General features: G+C 45.1%; 1 protein-coding gene across 1 annotated transcript; it reads left to right on the top strand.

Annotated features, from left to right (window-relative positions):
• The first annotated feature begins 198 nt into the window (after positions 1-198).
• CASP3 (caspase 3) lies at positions 199-14352 on the top strand. The gene is made up of 8 exons (XM_004610360.2): positions 199-330; positions 5204-5297; positions 6758-6822; positions 7891-8012; positions 10116-10244; positions 10563-10738; positions 11322-11442; positions 12375-14352. Exons 3-8 carry the CDS (start codon positions 6770-6772, stop codon positions 12602-12604), a joined length of 831 nt encoding a protein of 276 aa, XP_004610417.2. The 5' UTR covers positions 199-330; positions 5204-5297; positions 6758-6769; the 3' UTR covers positions 12605-14352.
• The last annotated feature ends 2319 nt before the right edge of the window (positions 14353-16671 follow it).

The following is a 16671-nucleotide window of genomic DNA, read 5'->3' as shown; positions in this document are numbered from 1 at the left end:
GGCGTGGGGACCACAGTGACCCTCGGTGCCGGGGCGGGAAGACCGGAAGCCGCCGAGGCCGGGGTGTGATGGGGCCGACCAGGCATCGCGCTCGCGCGCGCCGGGAGCTAGACCGCCCCGCGAGAGCGGAAGTCTGCGGGGCGAGGGGCGTGCCCTGGGCGGGGCTACGGGGGCGTGGCTTGCGTCGCCGCGCCAGGCTGCAGGCGGAGGCGGGGCTACGAGGGGGCGAGTTTTGCGTCGCCGCGTCGGCAGCCACTTGCCGACCATTTGGGAGTGTGCAGCCGACTGCTGGGCATCGTGCTACCGTGCTAGTGTTTTGGAAGAGCAGCGGTGAGTATTGTCCTCGCTCCTTCTGACTGCAGCGCCGCAGATCTGGGCCCGCTCCCTCCATTCTCCCTAGCTCGGCGCCGGCTTCCTCTGGTGTGCAGCCGCTGCCCAGGGTCTGGGCTGCAGAGTCTTTGTTTTGCCACGGCGACGTGACTGCAGAGCGAAGATCCCCGGCCGCCGGTGGAAGCCTAGCCCCGGCGCTGGGGAAGCCCCGAGGCCTCACCTAGAATGTAGGGGCGAGGGGGGGCGGGGATGTCGGGAGCGGGCGGGGCCGGGGGGGGGGGAGGGATCCGCGCGATGTTCCCCGAGGCTGCTTGGCGGGAGGCAGGGCCTGGGGTGGGTTTGGGGGCGGCCCCCCAGGCCGCCAAGCTGGAGTGGCCGAAGGATGCCGATGGCGCCGAGTAGAGGCAAGAGTTGGGAAGGAGGTGCGGCGGTGGGGTGCGGAAAGAGGACGCCCCGAGATGGGGAGGTGGCTGGGTGCCGTCGGGAAGTCCCGCCCTGGGGGCAAATGATTGTACCTGGATTTGCATTCTACTTTCCAGCGAAATTCGTTCTCCTGTATTCCACTCCAGTGCCTTTCTGAACGCCCCCAAAACTCTGCCCCCTTGGGAGCGCGTGCCCTGATTCCCTGGACTGTGGATGTTGTAAGAGCGCCTTTCTCAGCCCTGTGTGTTTCCATGGATCTGCCTGCTAGCTGTTAGCTTCTTAGCAGCTGCCTCTTGCTCATTCCTCACCCAGTGGCGGGCGCCCAGCCCAAGGAGCAGGAGTCGACCTCAGCTTACCTCTCTCTCCCCGCTGCTGCCCCGCTACCTACCAGTGTACCCTCTTCGACCCTCAGAACATCATCCTGGGCTCTGCTTTCTTCTCGCCTTCTCTAAACCCAACCAGGATCTCAAACCCTGGCAGCCACTTCAGTATCCTCCTTGTTTCCCATTTATTCTCCATCGCCCATATGAGGAATTTTCACAAAATAAAATCCTAGGCTGAGAGGACTGGAGTTAAGGCATTTGCCTTGCTAGCAACGAATCCGGGGTGGGAGGCGGGGGGAGGGGGGACAGACGACAGACCTGCACACAAAGCCATGGGGAAGCCCTGAGCACCACAGGATGTGGCTCAAAAGCCAAATAAAATTTTCAGTTGTAAGTAGCACTTTCCTTGCCTTCAGGCTAAGCACTAAGCATTGGGTGATTCTACTTCCTTACCTGGCACCCCAGCTTATCTCTGCCTTATCTTTTACCTTACTGCTATTTCTCTTGCCCTTGTGACCTTAATATCCAGACAGGAACACCCTGAATCAGGTCCTATTGCCTTCATGGAGCCTTTCTGTGTCCTTTTGCATATCACGTCCTTTGCCTTAGTGTCTTAACTATTGTTCCTCTTATTCTAAGCATATTCCATGAGAAACTGTGTTTCTTGTTACTTAATTGTATTCCCCCTTACCCAAGAGCTGTCTAAAGTAAGAGTCCATACAGTGTTATGCCTGTTAATAATGTGCTGTATAGGCAAGGGGGGAAAGACCTGTTTTAGGGCACAGTATGAGAAAGGGATGGTGAGATTGAAATACAGTGTAACGGTGATACTGGGAGATGTAAGGATAGAAGGTTCTAAGCAAGAGGACCACCCTAAGGTCAAATGAGTTCAGCCACTTTAACAGTGTTGCAGTTAAACTATCTCAAAGAATGAAATGTAAAGCTTAAATTATTATGAATGAACAGTTGGATTGTGGTAATAAAACCTGTTCACCTTAGGGGCTGGAGTAATAGCATAGCGAGTAGGGCGTTGCCTTGCACGCAGCCGACCCGGGTTCGATTCCCAGCGTCCCATTTGGTCCCCTGAGCACTGCCAGGGGTAATTCCTGAGTGCAGAGCCAGGAGTAACCCCTGTTACTGTGCATCTCAGGGTGTGACCCAAAAAGCAAAAAAAAAAAAAAAAACCTGTTCACCTTAAAGGAATTGAAACGTACCTAATTTGCTGTCATGCAAAAAAGGACCTAATGTACAGGCCGAAAGGTGCATCCCTTGGGGTGCTTGCCTTGCACTTGGCCCACCCAAGCTGCATACCGCACCCTGAGCCCCACCAAGAATGATCCCAATCCCTGGAGCTCAGAGGCTCAGAGAGAGGACTGACTAAGCCCTGAGTACCATGGGGTGTGGCCAAGAAATAAAAAAAAAACCAACCCTGTGTGACAGTTTAAGGATTCACATTTAGCAGTGCTTTTAACTGTTTTGAACCTGTTCTACTGCTTGATCCCCCTACCTATACAAAGCAGTATCTCGTTCTCTTTTTTGGTTTTGGGTGGTGGTTTTTTTTTTCCCATAAAAATTAATACTGGACTGGAGTCATGGCACATTGAGTAGGATACCTGCCTTGAATAAGCTAGCCTGAGTTCCGTTCAGTAGTTCCCGAAGATTTATCTCTACAATGAACAGCACTGAGCAAGGGGGTTAGGAGTGTTGGGGGGGCACTGAAAAAACTGGGGAATTCTTGAAATGTTAGGATGCTGTTTTGTACGTATTGAGCAAATACAGATTGGAGTAGAGTACCTAACTTTTCAGACAACCAGAAGTGGAGACCCATGTATACATTTTCCTATTTCACAGGATTCTGATGTTGTCAGGATCAAGTGAAGGATCTGTGGCCTGATTTATAAGTTTAAAGCCCTTTATAATGTTAGTGATTTCTCTTCTGGTTTGCTCTTGGATTCAGATGCTAGTGTGTGTAGTAACAATGTTACCAGAAGTACACTACACTGCCTGGCTTTATGACAGTGAACACTGAACACGGCTATAAGCCTGGGGTGGGCAGGGTTCTTTGTCTCTTGCCTTCCTTCAGACATTAACGCCTAATACAAGTCTAAACACAGCCCCGCTTCGAAAATTACCATGGTGCCCATGATAAGTGAGTACTGTTACTGACTTCCAGGAACTCCAGACCTATGGCAGGATTTTCTTTTTTTTTTTTCTTCTTCTTGGGTCACACCCAGCGATGCACAGGGGTTACTCCTGGCTCTGCACTCAGGAATTACTCCTGGCGGTGCTTGGGGACCATATGGGATGCTGGGAATTGAACCCGGGTCAACCACGTGCAAGGCAAATGCCCTACCCGCTGTGCTATTGCTCTAGCCCCCTATACATAATTTTTACGAGGTATCCACAGTTCCTTAGTCTGTATTTGTTTTATACAGAACACTTAGATATGAAAGAACTTTCCTTCTTTTGTCCCTCAAAAAAAAAAAAAGCCATATTAGGATCTCAAGTACAGTAGAAGACAGACTCCGTTGTAACTATTACTTTCTTTCTGGCCTGGGGCTTCAGGCGTTGGGAAGCACTCCAGGCCCCCTAGTCATGTGGCCCAAAGGAAAGAATGGTTTTATTTGTTTGAATTGCACAGCTGAATTTAGTTTATTCTTAGTGTTTCTTAGAGCTGAGGACTATATAATTACTATTCTTGAACTTAAAGTTTATTTGATTTGCTCTTAGAGTGACAGTGACAGTGTCTTCACCTTAACACAAAATAGATGTTTAAAGACCGACTTTAGGACTGGAGCAATAAAACAGCGAGTAGGGCATTTACCTTGCATGCGGCCGAACCGGGTTCGATTCCCAGCGTCCCATGTGGTCCCCCAAGCACTGCCAGGAGTAATTCCTGAGTGCAGAGCCAGGAGTAACCCCTGTGCATCGCTGGGTGTGAACCCCCCCAAATTAAAAAAGATTGACTTTAGCAGGCCCCGTGACAGTATGCAGTCTGATGATTTTTTTTTAAAAAAACATGTCCCCAAAGATACTGAGCGACCAGCTGGGAAACAATTTCAGTAAAACCTTCATTACGCTACAGTGGAATGATCTGTATGTCTGAATTCTTGTGTCTAGTATGTTCTCTTCCTTCTTCAATTTCTAAATCTGGAAATGGGAAATTTGAGACTTTGACCTCTCTATACAGCCCTAATATTTTTCAAGTTCTTTATTACCAGAGCTAATACTGGGAAAACTTTGTCTTTTCTTTAAAAGGCAAAGAAACAACTATCTTACCAATGTATACTTCACATGGATGCTTCACAAGAAACCAGTTATTTCACATTTAGAAGCAAATCCCTCAGTGGCATTAGAAATATAGTTGTCGTAGAACTGGGTCCTGAAAGGAGGTAAAGTGACATGCACGATACCCCCTCAGTAACAGTACTGCAAACCACAGTGCCTAAAAGGAAAAAAAAAAAGTATCTACCATAGGGACGAGCTGGGGGATGAGAGGGAAACTGGGGACATTGGTGAAGGGATGGGTGCTTGAATATCTAACAACTGAAAATTAAGAATTCTCTTACAGTAATTTATTTTTTTAAAAAATTCTATAATTCAAAATACTTATATATAGTTGGGTCTTTTTTCTGTTAGAGTCAGTGCATTTCATGCTATTTCAGTTTCTCTACATTGTTTGATTTTCCCAGTTGATGAGTCATCAAAGAAAATGTTCCTTTTATCATGTAAGACACCGTTTCCTTTGGGAGAGACCATTTTATCCTTCCAAGATGAGATCACCCTCTCCAGAGTGACTTGTCTTGGGCTGGCATTAGCTAATGGGGGTGAGGTAATGCTGTAGAGGTAACACTCAAGCAAGCCCTTTGAGAGCCAGAGCTCTGCTCCCGGGAGTGTGGATTTGGGTTCTCATATAGAAAGAGCAAATGGAGACAATTAGAGAGCAAGTGTGCATGTGTCTGATGCCGTGGGGATCTTATTGTCATTTTATAATTTTTTAATAGTATGTGAAGTTCATCTATTGCAGTATGTGTCATCAGATATTAACAGTGAAAGAAACAGAATATAGTCCTTGTTCCTGGAATATCCTTATCAAATAAAGCACTTTATTTTAAACCCTGTCCTAGGTGCTGAGAGTGCAGCAGGTGGGGTGCTTGCCTTGCGCGTGGCCAGCCAGGTTCCATCTCCAGCCCGCCAGAAGTAACCCTTGAGCACCACCAGGTATGCCCCCCTTCAGAAGAGAAAAAGAACCTAAATCCTGTCCTAAAAGAATTTGTGGTATTTTTTAACCTCTTTATGGAACAAATTGTCTGTCTCGTGTTTGGTCACTGTATCACTGTCATCCCATTGTTCATTGATTTGCTCGAGCGGCTGCCAGTAATGTCTCCATTTGTCCCTGTCGCATGCTAGTGTAGCCTGATGACATATTGGGGGCACTTTCAGGATCAGGGGAAACAATGATGGCCAGGGACCACCATTGTTACTGTTTTTGGCATATCGAGTACGCTACAGGTAGCTTGCCAAGCTCTGCTGTGTTTGATATCACTAATAATTATAAATAGCTGCTTGTATTAAGAATAGTCTATCTGGAACTATTAACAAATGGGTTAAAATTGATTTAATGGTTGAAAAAAAATGACTTCTTAAAAGCTAGATAATAGTAATAGAGCTGGAGTGATAGTATAGCATAAGGTACTTCCTGGCACCTGGCTGACCCAGGGTTCGTCACACACACACACCGCCCTCCCCTCCCCCCACAGTGATTGTTCACCTGGCACTATTTTCTAGTCAAATTAACCACGATCTTGTTTCTCAGCCACAGACTGAATATCTTGACTTATGGTCTGCTTGTAGAGCTGGAGGCAAGGTCACTGATACTTACGGTTCAGGGACATTTGTTATTTCCCTGTACCTAATATGTTGTGTGAATGAACCGAAAAAGAAAAGAAACCAGAGAAAGGCAGGCAAACATGAACTGAGCAGTCAAAAAGAGCTGCTACTTTAATACTCATAGAATAGCCTTATTTTTTTAATCACTTTTGGGTTTGGGTTTTTTTTTGGGGGGAAGGGGTACACATGGCTGAGGGCTTACTCCTGGCTCAGTGCTCAAAGATCATGACTGGTAGTGATCAGGGGACCACTACCACTATCCTGGGGGTTGAACCTGGGTCTGCCACTTGCAAGGCAAGCACCCCACTGGCTATATTAGCACTCTGACCTTTGTGGTTGTATTTTAATTGGAGTTTTTGAGCTCGCCAGAGCTTCTGGAGGCTGGAGTAACTCAAGATTTTTTTTTATCCCAGGGCCAAAGTGATAGTAGCGCAGTGAACACCATGTGACCTAGGCAGTGTCAGCACCACGTGGGCCGAGGGGCACCTTAGCCTTGGGCCCTTCCACTGAACTGCGTTGCTTCAAGTACTTCTAGATCAGCTTAAGAAAGAGAAAAACATGAACTCCATTATACATAATTTCACAGTGGATTGTTGTACTCAGTTTGACCCACAGAAACCTTGAATGACCTTTCATGGGTGAAATGGGGAGCTGTGGCAATCCCCCATGAAAATGCCCGTATGAACTATTAATTTGGCAATGTAATCACGGGAATAATTGATGCCATACAATGGTTTTTTTTTGTGGCTGTTGGGCTGGTTTTTTTTTCAACCTCTCTCTTTATATTCTAGTTAAAAGTATCCATGGAGAACTCTGAAATCTCAGTGGATGCGAAATCCGTAAAGAATTCAGAAGTGTGAGTATTTCACTGGAATCTGACATAAGAGAGGGGAGCAGGTGTGTGTCATTCTGTCTGTTGGGGAGCAGAGAAACAAAGAATGTGGGTGTTCTAGACAAAGAGATTGGGGTCACCTCCTACCTTCTCAGCTGTGTGACTTGATTGCTAGTCTTCCTTCCCTGCATCTGGCCTTCTAAATGGGGGAAGGGCTGGTGTGGCACTGACCCCCAGTTTGAACAATCCATCCTGTTAAGGCTGGAGCCATTGTACTTGGCTGACTCACTTCAGTCCCCGGCAACCCATATGGTCCACGGAGCACTGTTGAGAGTGGCCCCAGAGAATTGGGTGAGGAGTAAGCCCTCAACACCAGAAACCAAACAAAAAAATAAAGCCGCCCTCCCCCCCCAGGAGCAAAAGGCTGTTCCAGGAGTCAACTTTCCAGGTCGCTCTGCAGCTCCAAACCAGTGACCCGGGTCTCCCCTCCTCCCCACCCCACTCCTTGGCTCTCTTCACTCAGCAGGAGACCTGGTACAGCACATGTCTGTGCTCCCACAGAAGTGATCCCTGAGCACAGCCAGGTGTGACCAAAACAGAAAGTTGATGGACACCTAGGTGTCTAGGTTTTAGTAAAGTGCCTCTGCACAAGTATAAAATGCATTCGATGAAAGTATTAATCAAATTCAGAGGAATGGATAAAATGCAAATTAAGAACCTGATAAAAGGGGGCCAGAGCGGTAGCACAGCAGGTATGGCATTTGCCTTGCACTCGGCTGACCCGGGTTTGATTCTCAGCATCGCATAGGGTCCCCCAAGCACCACCAGGGGTAATTCCTCAGTGCAGAGCCAGCAGTAACCCCTGAGCATCCATGGGTGTGACCCAAAAAGAAAAAAAAGAACCTGATAGGATTAGCCTCCTTCCGCCTTGACTCTGAGGCAATATGGGAGCAAGCAGTGGCCCAGCCCCATCCCCGGCCTGTGCCTCTGAAGGGAAGGAAAGGCCAAAACAGTGGTGTCGCTGCTTCTCCAAAGGGGTCAGTGCACTGATGAGAAGCACCTGAGTCTTCTCTGCCTTTGCCTTCCCAACAGGAAGGTCATTCATGGCAGCAAGTCGGTGGACTCTGGAATAGCCTTGGACAACAGTTACAAAATGGACTATCCTGAAATGGGCGTGTGTTTAATAATTAATAATAAGAACTTTGAAGGCCAAGGTATGTATCATTGCATAGTCGGCACTGCTTTGCAACCATGTGTGTCACTTAGGTTTGGCTGAATATGAAAAGAATAGGTTTGATTTATGCTATTGCTTACACTCTGGTGGGGAATAGCGGTGAGGTGGAGGTGGCACTCGCCCCTCAGCCCTCAGCCTTCCCCTCTGTGGGTTGGGCTCCCTCTGCTCTGTCTTTCTGGTTTGCAACCTTTGCTTTTGCTCTTTCTCCCTCCTTTATCCTGATGGCGTTACTCAGCAAATAATGAACAGTAGTGTTTTCCCCTTCTCAGAATTCTGCAAGGTATATATATGTCTTATCTCATTTAGTCATGACAACTTGAAAAGTAGCTGTCAGATTCGGAACAGCTAAAGTCCTGGCCGAGGGGTGGCCAGAGCAATAGTCTAGGGGAAGGGCACTCGCCTTACGTAGGTTTCATTGCTGTATCTCATGGTCCCCTGAAAAGTGTCAGTAGTGACCGCTGGGCACAGAGCCAGGAATAGCCCCTGAGCACTGCCACATGTGGCCCAACGGCTGAAATAAGTGCTAGAGACAGCAGGTGGGGCGCTTGCCTTGCACATGGCCAACACAGGTTCCATCCCCAGCACCCCATATGGTCCCCTGAGCACTGCCCGGAGTGATCCCAGAGCACAGAGGCAGAATAAGCCCTGCATACCACCAGGTGTTGCTGAAAAGCAGAAACAAACAAAAAGAAACAGCTGAAAGAAGCCGAGATTACACTCAAACGGAAGCACTGTTTGCTTTTGTGAAGGAGTAAGGAAAGAGAAGTTGAAAATGGGCGTCTGAGTCTCAATGGCACCTTTTACTTTATCTTTAACTGTAAACTCAGCCGTTAAAGATTAGATTATTCTGCTTCATGTTACTAGCCATAAATGCCTGTAGAATTTTCCACTTGTGACCTTTTTATTTCCACCCCGTTAAGGATGCATCTTCCACTCTGACCCCGGAAATAGACCAGTGAACTGCCTTTGGCCATCCATGCACCCCTTGGCTTCTCACGACAGTGTCCAGCCAGCTGTTTGCTGTCTCTCATGAGCTTTCCCCTCCTCCCCCTAGAGCCTTGAGCTTATTTTCACTTCCTACAATAATGCACGTGCATAAGAGAAATTTCAGAGATTACAGTTGGGGGAGGAGATTTAAATCACTTGTAATTACACTCTCCAGAGATAACAGAGAGATAAGAGAGAGACATCTGGTCATTTTTCTGTTCATAGGTATTAAATGCAGTTCTAACATTTTAAAATCTTAGTTCATCGTACAGCCGGCCTGCACATTGATTAGAAGATCCCCCAAGGGGCTAATGACCACCCAAGAGTCCTCCGTACACCACGCCCCTCAGCTGTGCAGTGAAGCCAGGCATGAAGCTTTACTGAAAGGGATGGTTTGGGGTTTGTTTTTCCCCCTTAAATTAGTATGAAAGAGTCAGAGAGTACCGTGGGTAAGGTGCTTGTCTGGCACGCCGTCCTCCTGGGTTTGATCCCCAGCACTACGTACAGTCCCCCAACCACCACCATGAGTAATCCCTGAGCACAGAGCCAGGAATAAGTCCTGAGCACTGTTGGGTGGAGTCCTCTTCCCCCTCCACCCCCCAAAATTAAAAGGAATGAAAGTAGTGATTTGTCTTTAAATTGCTGGAAAAGGCAGTACTTCTGCTTGTGTAAAAGTATTTACTATGTACCTTTTTTTCCTAAAGGAGGAACGTATAATTCTAGTTGTATTTTTTAAGTTATCATTATCATGTGGCAAACTTTTGTTTACAGAAATTTTAATAACAACAGTATTTTATTGAATAAATGAATGGTAATTTATTCCATTGGGCCTTCTTCTTAGGCATTTGTTTGTTTTCCACCATCTCAGCATCTCTGAAAGATAACTCTTTAGCACTGATACAGCTTCTGTTATGAAATGTCTTAAATGCTTGGAAATTGAAGAGACTTTGTGTCGCCTATGATCACAGTATCTAAACATCTTGCATTTGAAAGGAAGCCTTTGTTGTGGGTTGTGCGACTCACTAAATAGTTTATTTCATTTCAGAGCTGTTACTCCTTCTCTAACTGCCATTAAAAATAATGTTTCTGTCCCAAGGAATGTCGACTCGGACTGGTACAGATGTAGATGCAGCAAGACTCAAGGAAACATTTACTAACTTGAAATACGAAGTCAGGATCAAAAATGATCTTACCTGTGAGGAAATTATGAAATTGCTGCACAGCGGTAAGAAAGAACGAAATGAATGGCCTTCATTGTGCAACTCCATATTATGAACTAGCTATAATTGATACATAACAGGAAAGCGTGGGAACTGTGGAACTATACTGTCCAGACATGCTCTCTATTTAAATCAATATAAGTTTGAGCAGTTTGTTCCTAAAATAATTTGCAGTGATTTGTCTGCCTAGGTTAGGTTTAAATGATCTCTTAATTGTACTCTCAGATTTTCTTCAACTTATTCCCAACCATATATATAAGATTGTACATAATGTTGTAGAAATTTTGTGTGCTTGATTTTCTTATTTGTATATGTCTTTCTAGCTTCTTTAGAAGATCATAGCAAAAGGAGCAGTTTTATTTGTGTGTTTTTAAGCCATGGTGAAGAAGGAACTATTTTTGGAACAGATAAACCTATTGAGCTGAAGATCTTAGCAGGTTTTTTCAGAGGAGATTGTTGCAGAACTCTAACTGGAAAACCGAAAATTTTCATTATTCAGGTAATAAGTTATAAATATTTTTATTAATGGGAATTAATCAGGAATTAATTTACTCAATTATAGATTATCTAAAGAATTTTGTGTTTTTCCTGGTGCCAAGCTGTAGCTTTTTTGCTCATTTAAGTTACCACTTTGAGAGATGCAGAATATATTTTAATTTTAGACTTACATAAACAATATTCTGGGCTGGAGCTATAGTGCAGCAGGTAGGGCATTTGCCTTGCATGCCAACCCAGATTTGTTCCCCGCCATCCCATGTGGTCCCCCCAAGCACTGCCAGGAGTAAATCTTGAGTGCAGAGCCAGGAGTAATCCCTGAGCATGGCCGGGTGTGACCCAAAAAACTAATATATATCTGCATGAGTTGTGCCATCAGAGAGATAGCACAGGGGTGTTTAGGTGCTTACCTTGCATGCAGCTGACTCCTATTCAATCCCTGGCATCCCATATGGTCCCCTGGGCTTTCCATGAGTGACCCCTAAGTGCAGAGCCAGGAGTAATCCCTGAGCACAACTGGATGTGGCCCCAAAACTAGACTCTCAGGCCCTCATATTTTCTCAAAATATTTACCTTCTAATCCCTAGGCCTGCCGAGGTACAGAACTCGACTGTGGAATAGAGACTGACAGTGGTTCTGAGAGTGACATGACGTGTCAGAAGATTCCGGTGGAAGCTGACTTCTTGTATGCGTATTCTACAGCGCCTGGTGAGAAAATACCAGTCTATACTATATAGTGTAGATTTTAAGCAATGAAGCATATGTTCCAGATTGGGATATCCCTGAAAAACAGTTCATTTTTCTGCACTCTAGTATACATTAACCATAGAGAAGTCTCTAAAAGTTTTCTTTATTTTGGTTAGCATAATGCTTATTTACATATGATATACACAACTTAAAGTACCATTCATTCCTGAACTTAATACCAAAGAGAATATTGTCTTGCAGTTTTAGGCCATATCAGAGCTTTACCTGCCTCTAGAATTGTTGATAGATGTTTTTGGTCTTTTTTTGTTTTTGTTTGGGGGACCCCATGTGCAAGACAGTGCCCTACCCACTCTATCGCTTTGGGCCATACAGCCACTTTTAATGATCCTTTTTTCCCCCGTGCCTGTGCTCTTACATCTCTTTTGGAGTATAGTGAGACGGTTTGGTGTCACATAAACAGTGCTCAGGGGCTGTTCTTGACTCTCCTCAAATGACCCGTGGCAGCATTGAGGGCACCATATGCATACCAAGGATCTCCAGTTGCAAGGCGAGCTCCTTACCCCCTGTACTGTCTCTCCTGCCTGCTGTTGCCCAACACTCTGTTTGCACCTACTCTTCCCAGTTGAGCGGGTAGTCAGAGAGCAGACTGAGTAACGCAGTGGTGAGGACAGCCCCCGGCTCTTTCCTTGGTGACACCAGAGCTTACACAGCATACTCTTTCCCCCTGCGGCCTCATTGCCCAGAAACCAATGGAATCATTGATTTATTTATTATTGGCTAATAATGCTGTGGAAATTTTTTAACTTTTGTAGTTACATGCTCATTTATAAAACAACTTATAAATTTATGCTTGTTTTTAACCTTTATAGTTACATGCTTATTTATCAAACAATAGGTATCCACGGTATTCGGGTTGTGTTTTTGCCTTATAGGTTACTATTCTTGGCGAAATTCAAAGGAAGGATCCTGGTTCATTCAGTCGCTTTGTGATATATTGAAGCAGTACGCTGACAAACTTGAGTTCATGCACATTCTTACTCGGGTCAACCAAAAGGTAGCAACAGAATTTGAGTCCTATTCTCTGGATATAACTTTCCACGCGAAGAAGCAGATTCCATGTATTATGTCTATGCTCACAAAAGAACTGTATTTTTATCACTGAAGAAAAGAATAAGGGTTTTATGGTTTGTCTGTACACCAAGGTAGGAAACGGTCTGATGGATACTGTATTTTCATTCCCTCTCATTTAAATCTGATCTAATACTCGAGATGGTACTTTGAATCATGCAATTTTCATAGCAATAAAACTACTATAATACTACCTCAAATTCAAAATCAGGTAGTTGAAATTGAATTTTCACAGGAATAAATTAAAATGGTACAATCACTATGAGAGGAAATAATTGGAAATTAAAATGGTACAGTCACTATGAATTGGAAATTAGCAGTTCTCAAAACTAACAAGTTTTAGGGAGGTTATGTTATGAATTTTCAAGCGATTATGAAAAAGTTGATGTCTACAGTAATGAATTTCAAAGACGTGATATGACAGTTAAGAGTTTGCATTCTTGTCATTGTCAAATCACAGAACCAGTGATGTGGAATGTTGTCTCCTAGAGCTAGGGGATCCATGGGCACCGCTGATGGCCTAAAGACCTTGATACTGGATATGGTATTTGGAAGTGTTAACTGTGTATTTAGATCATTTACCTGAGCCCATCAAGACACATACCATGAAGTCATGGGCTCAGGTCACTGTCACTGTCATCCTGTTGCTCATCGATTGATTGGAGTGGGCACCAGTAACGTCTCTCATGGAGAGACTTTTTGTTACTGTTTTTGGCATTTATTGGATATGGATATGCCAAAAACAGTAAAAAAAAGTCTCTCCATGAGAGACAATACTGATGCCCACTCAAACAAATCGATGAGCAACAGGATGACAGACAGTGACAGTGACCTGAGCCTATGACTTCATGGTATGTGTTTGAGCATGTCTCTGTTGTGGAAAATAACGTTTCATATTGAAAAAGAAACTAAATTGGTTTACTTGATACGGTGTGGGCAAACTGAGTTGATCCGAGGTTCATAAATTCAGCAGAGAGGGACAGAGTGGCTCTAATAAGCTGCTGAAACATGCAGCCATTCCACCAGCATGCGGAGCCTCTCTGTTGCCAATATATGAGTTTACACACCAGCACAATATCTAGAGAACTGTTAGGTCACAACCTCAACCCCTCCACTGTTATTCGAGCCAGTAGCAGCATGAACTGGAGACTTTCTACAGAAAGGGTTTAAAGTACAACTCGGGTAATCCAGAGAGAAGGATGAGAGAACCAGCACTGCACAGTCCTTGGATGGGACCACCATCTACTCGCACATTTCTGCATCTGGACTGGTACGAGGAGGATGCCCCCCGGCAGGACTCCCACACAGCCGTATCAGAAAGTTCAGATGTGGACATGTCCCAAAGAGGATCAGACACGGGAAGCACCCATTCTCTCATTCGGAACCTGTGAAGTTCCTCTCTGTGGAAGTTTACAATCCAAGGAAAACGATGCTGTTACAGTTTGGTACATCATCCAAATGCAAGGACTGCAGCACACAGACCAGAAGATCATCTGCCCTGCCCCCTCCTTTGGTGCTCGGGGGGCAGACAGAAAGCAGCGCCCAGCTGCCTCAAGGTCTTGCATGGTCACCCCATGTCACCCCACCACCATATCTCACTGGTGTTGGGTTTCTCTTCCTTACAGATAGAAGCTCGTATTTATAAGTGATGGTTTTTGGTTTAGACTCTAATTTTCAAAGTAAACGAGGCATGTAATTATCTTGAGCCGTGTTGTTGTGGAATCATGTTTTTTAAGAGTTGCTGATTTTTTTTTAATTTCAAAATATAAAATTACCACCAAATTCATCTCTTTTGTTGTTGTTTCTGCTGTTACACTATGAACTGGGAATTTGTAAATATTTTAAGCAAGAGCTACCACAAGACTGCACAATATTTCAGTGAAAATCACAATAGCATTTTCAGGGTGAAAACCAACCCCCCGCACCACTGTTTCAAGAAGCCTCTCAGCTGAGAGCTAATGTTTTCCAGCATGTATGATTAAGTGGAAAAGGGTAAAACAGTTCTATAAATGGCATGTTATTTTCTGGTTGGGGGAGGGGACACTTTTGTTTTTAATTGAATCTTCACCAGATACACAGTTGCAAGGTTGTTGGTGATTAGATCTCATCATATAATGTCCCACTACCCATCCCTTCACCAATGTATATTTCCCACCATCATTGTCACCAGTCACTGTCCTCTCCCTGCCCCCGCCCCATCCCACTCCTACGCAGGCATTTTTCTAATTTCTCTTTCCTTCTGGGCATTATGGCTTACAATATAGGTACTAAAAAGTTATCGTGTGTATTCCTTCACTTCCTTTTAGCATTCAGTTATTGTCCAGAGTGATCATTTTGAACTATTATTACCTTACTGGCCTTATTCTAACTGGGGGGGGGGGGCAGTACACTAAACATACATTTGCCTAGAGAAATACCAGAAGGACTTATAATGGCTGGAGACATGAGTACAATGGCTAGGGCCTGTGCTTACATGCAACCATTCTGGGTCCTCCCCAGCAATATGTGATCCCTCGGGCCCTTCCAGGATTAAACCCTGAACATCGACTTGTGTGGCCCAGACCATTATACACAGAAAAGGGCTCGAGCAACAGTACAGCAGGTAGAGTACATAGCTGGCCCGGGTTTGATCCCCAGCACCCCATAGGATCCTCTGAGCACCTCCAGGTGTGGCACAAAAACAAAAGTGATAAAGTGGATGGAAATAGAGGAAATATGGAAGACTTGAGAAACAAGCCTTGGCAAGAGGAGAAAATGGGTTGAAATTATTTTGGGTTTTTAATTTTGTTTTTGCGGTAGTCAGCATCAAACCCAGGTCCTCAACATGCAAGGTAGCTGCTATTCACTGCTAGCTCCCAGAATTTTGATTTTTTTTTTTACTATTTTATACTTTTTAAAAATTTTTTATTGAATCACCATGTGAAAAGTTACAAAGCTTTCAGGCTTAAGTCTCAGTCATACAATGATCAAACACTATCCCTTCACCAGTGCACATGTTCCACCACCAAGAACCCCAGTATACCTCCCCATCCCACCCCTAACCCCCGCCTGTGTGGCTGATGGTTTTCACTTTACTATCTCTTTACTTTGATTACATTCAATATTTCAACAGAAAATTCAACTATTATTATTTGGAATTTTCCCCCAAAAAATCAGGCCTGCTGAAAAGGCAGCATTTGATAAATTTGTTTTCCATTGCTAAAATGAGGAGCATATGAGGTCGCGTGCCCGCTGTTGCGATTTTTGCAGTTTTGCGGTTTGGGATTTTCTGTATTTTAGTAACTAAGTCCAGAGAAATTTCTGCCAGAAATAGCATCATTGCAAGCTCGTACCTCTGTTTAGTCGGCCTTATAAGATGGCGGTCGCCACGCCGCCACCAGAGAAAGAAAAGGCCGAGAGAGAAAAACCTTTCCCCTTCCAGGGCGGCACGGGCTGTAGCTTAGTTCACAGTCTAGAGGCATTTCTGCAAGAAGCTGCTGGTGCCGAAAGTAGTTAGTTAGCCTCTGGGATCATGGGTATTCAGCAACGAAGGGGCCGCACGTGTGCCAGACTTGATTTTTAAGTGAAGCATCCAGGCTGAAGAAAGATTGAAAATAATGGAAGGAAGAGCAGCTGGCAGTATAGAATCCTAATGATGCCGGTGGCTTATAGGAAGTGGAGAGGAGAGCCAGAGCAGCCTTGGAAGGGGATTGACTGCCTCCCTCTCCACCTGCATAGGTTCCCCCGGAAAGTGGGTAGGAAGTTTAGGGTTGATGAGAGCCTGCAGTGAGCACCCACCTGCATGGCCAAATCCACCTTCTCAGCAGCCTCCTACAAGCAGTTGTCAAGACCCAAGCCACACCATCTGCACAATGTTGAAATGTCCCTGACACCCCATGACTCGGGACCATGGCACTCAAGCTGGAGCGAGGAGTTGCTCTTTGCAGGAAAGGAAAACTCAAGTCTAAATTCTACCCAAGTTTTCCAGGAACATTGCTTTCCTTGCAGAAGAGAATTTTAAGAAGGAGATGAATAGTGAAATAAGATCAATTCATTTGGGAAATGAGAGAAAGTTTCAAGTTCAAGGGCGAGTGTGGGTTTCTCCCTAGTGGTGAGAGCCGG

Source organism: Sorex araneus, chromosome 1, assembly GCF_027595985.1.
Source record: "Sorex araneus isolate mSorAra2 chromosome 1, mSorAra2.pri, whole genome shotgun sequence".
Taxonomy (NCBI): Eukaryota; Metazoa; Chordata; class Mammalia; order Eulipotyphla; family Soricidae; genus Sorex; species Sorex araneus.
Note: the sequence above shows the minus strand (reverse complement) of the source record. Positions and strands in the feature narration are given on the sequence as shown.

What these genes read in the sequence shown, in the direction of transcription:
- CASP3 (XM_004610360.2), top strand. Translation starts at nt 6,770, where the DNA reads ATGGAGAACTCTGAAATCTCAGTGGATGCGAAATCCGTAAAGAATTCA. An exon ending in TATGAAATTGCTGCACAGCG is followed by an intron (nt 10,245 to 10,562) that starts GTAAGAAAGAAC and finishes ATGTCTTTCTAG; the next exon opens with CTTCTTTAGAAGATCATAGC. An exon ending in CGAAAATTTTCATTATTCAG is followed by an intron (nt 10,739 to 11,321) that starts GTAATAAGTTAT and finishes TCTAATCCCTAG; the next exon opens with GCCTGCCGAGGTACAGAACT.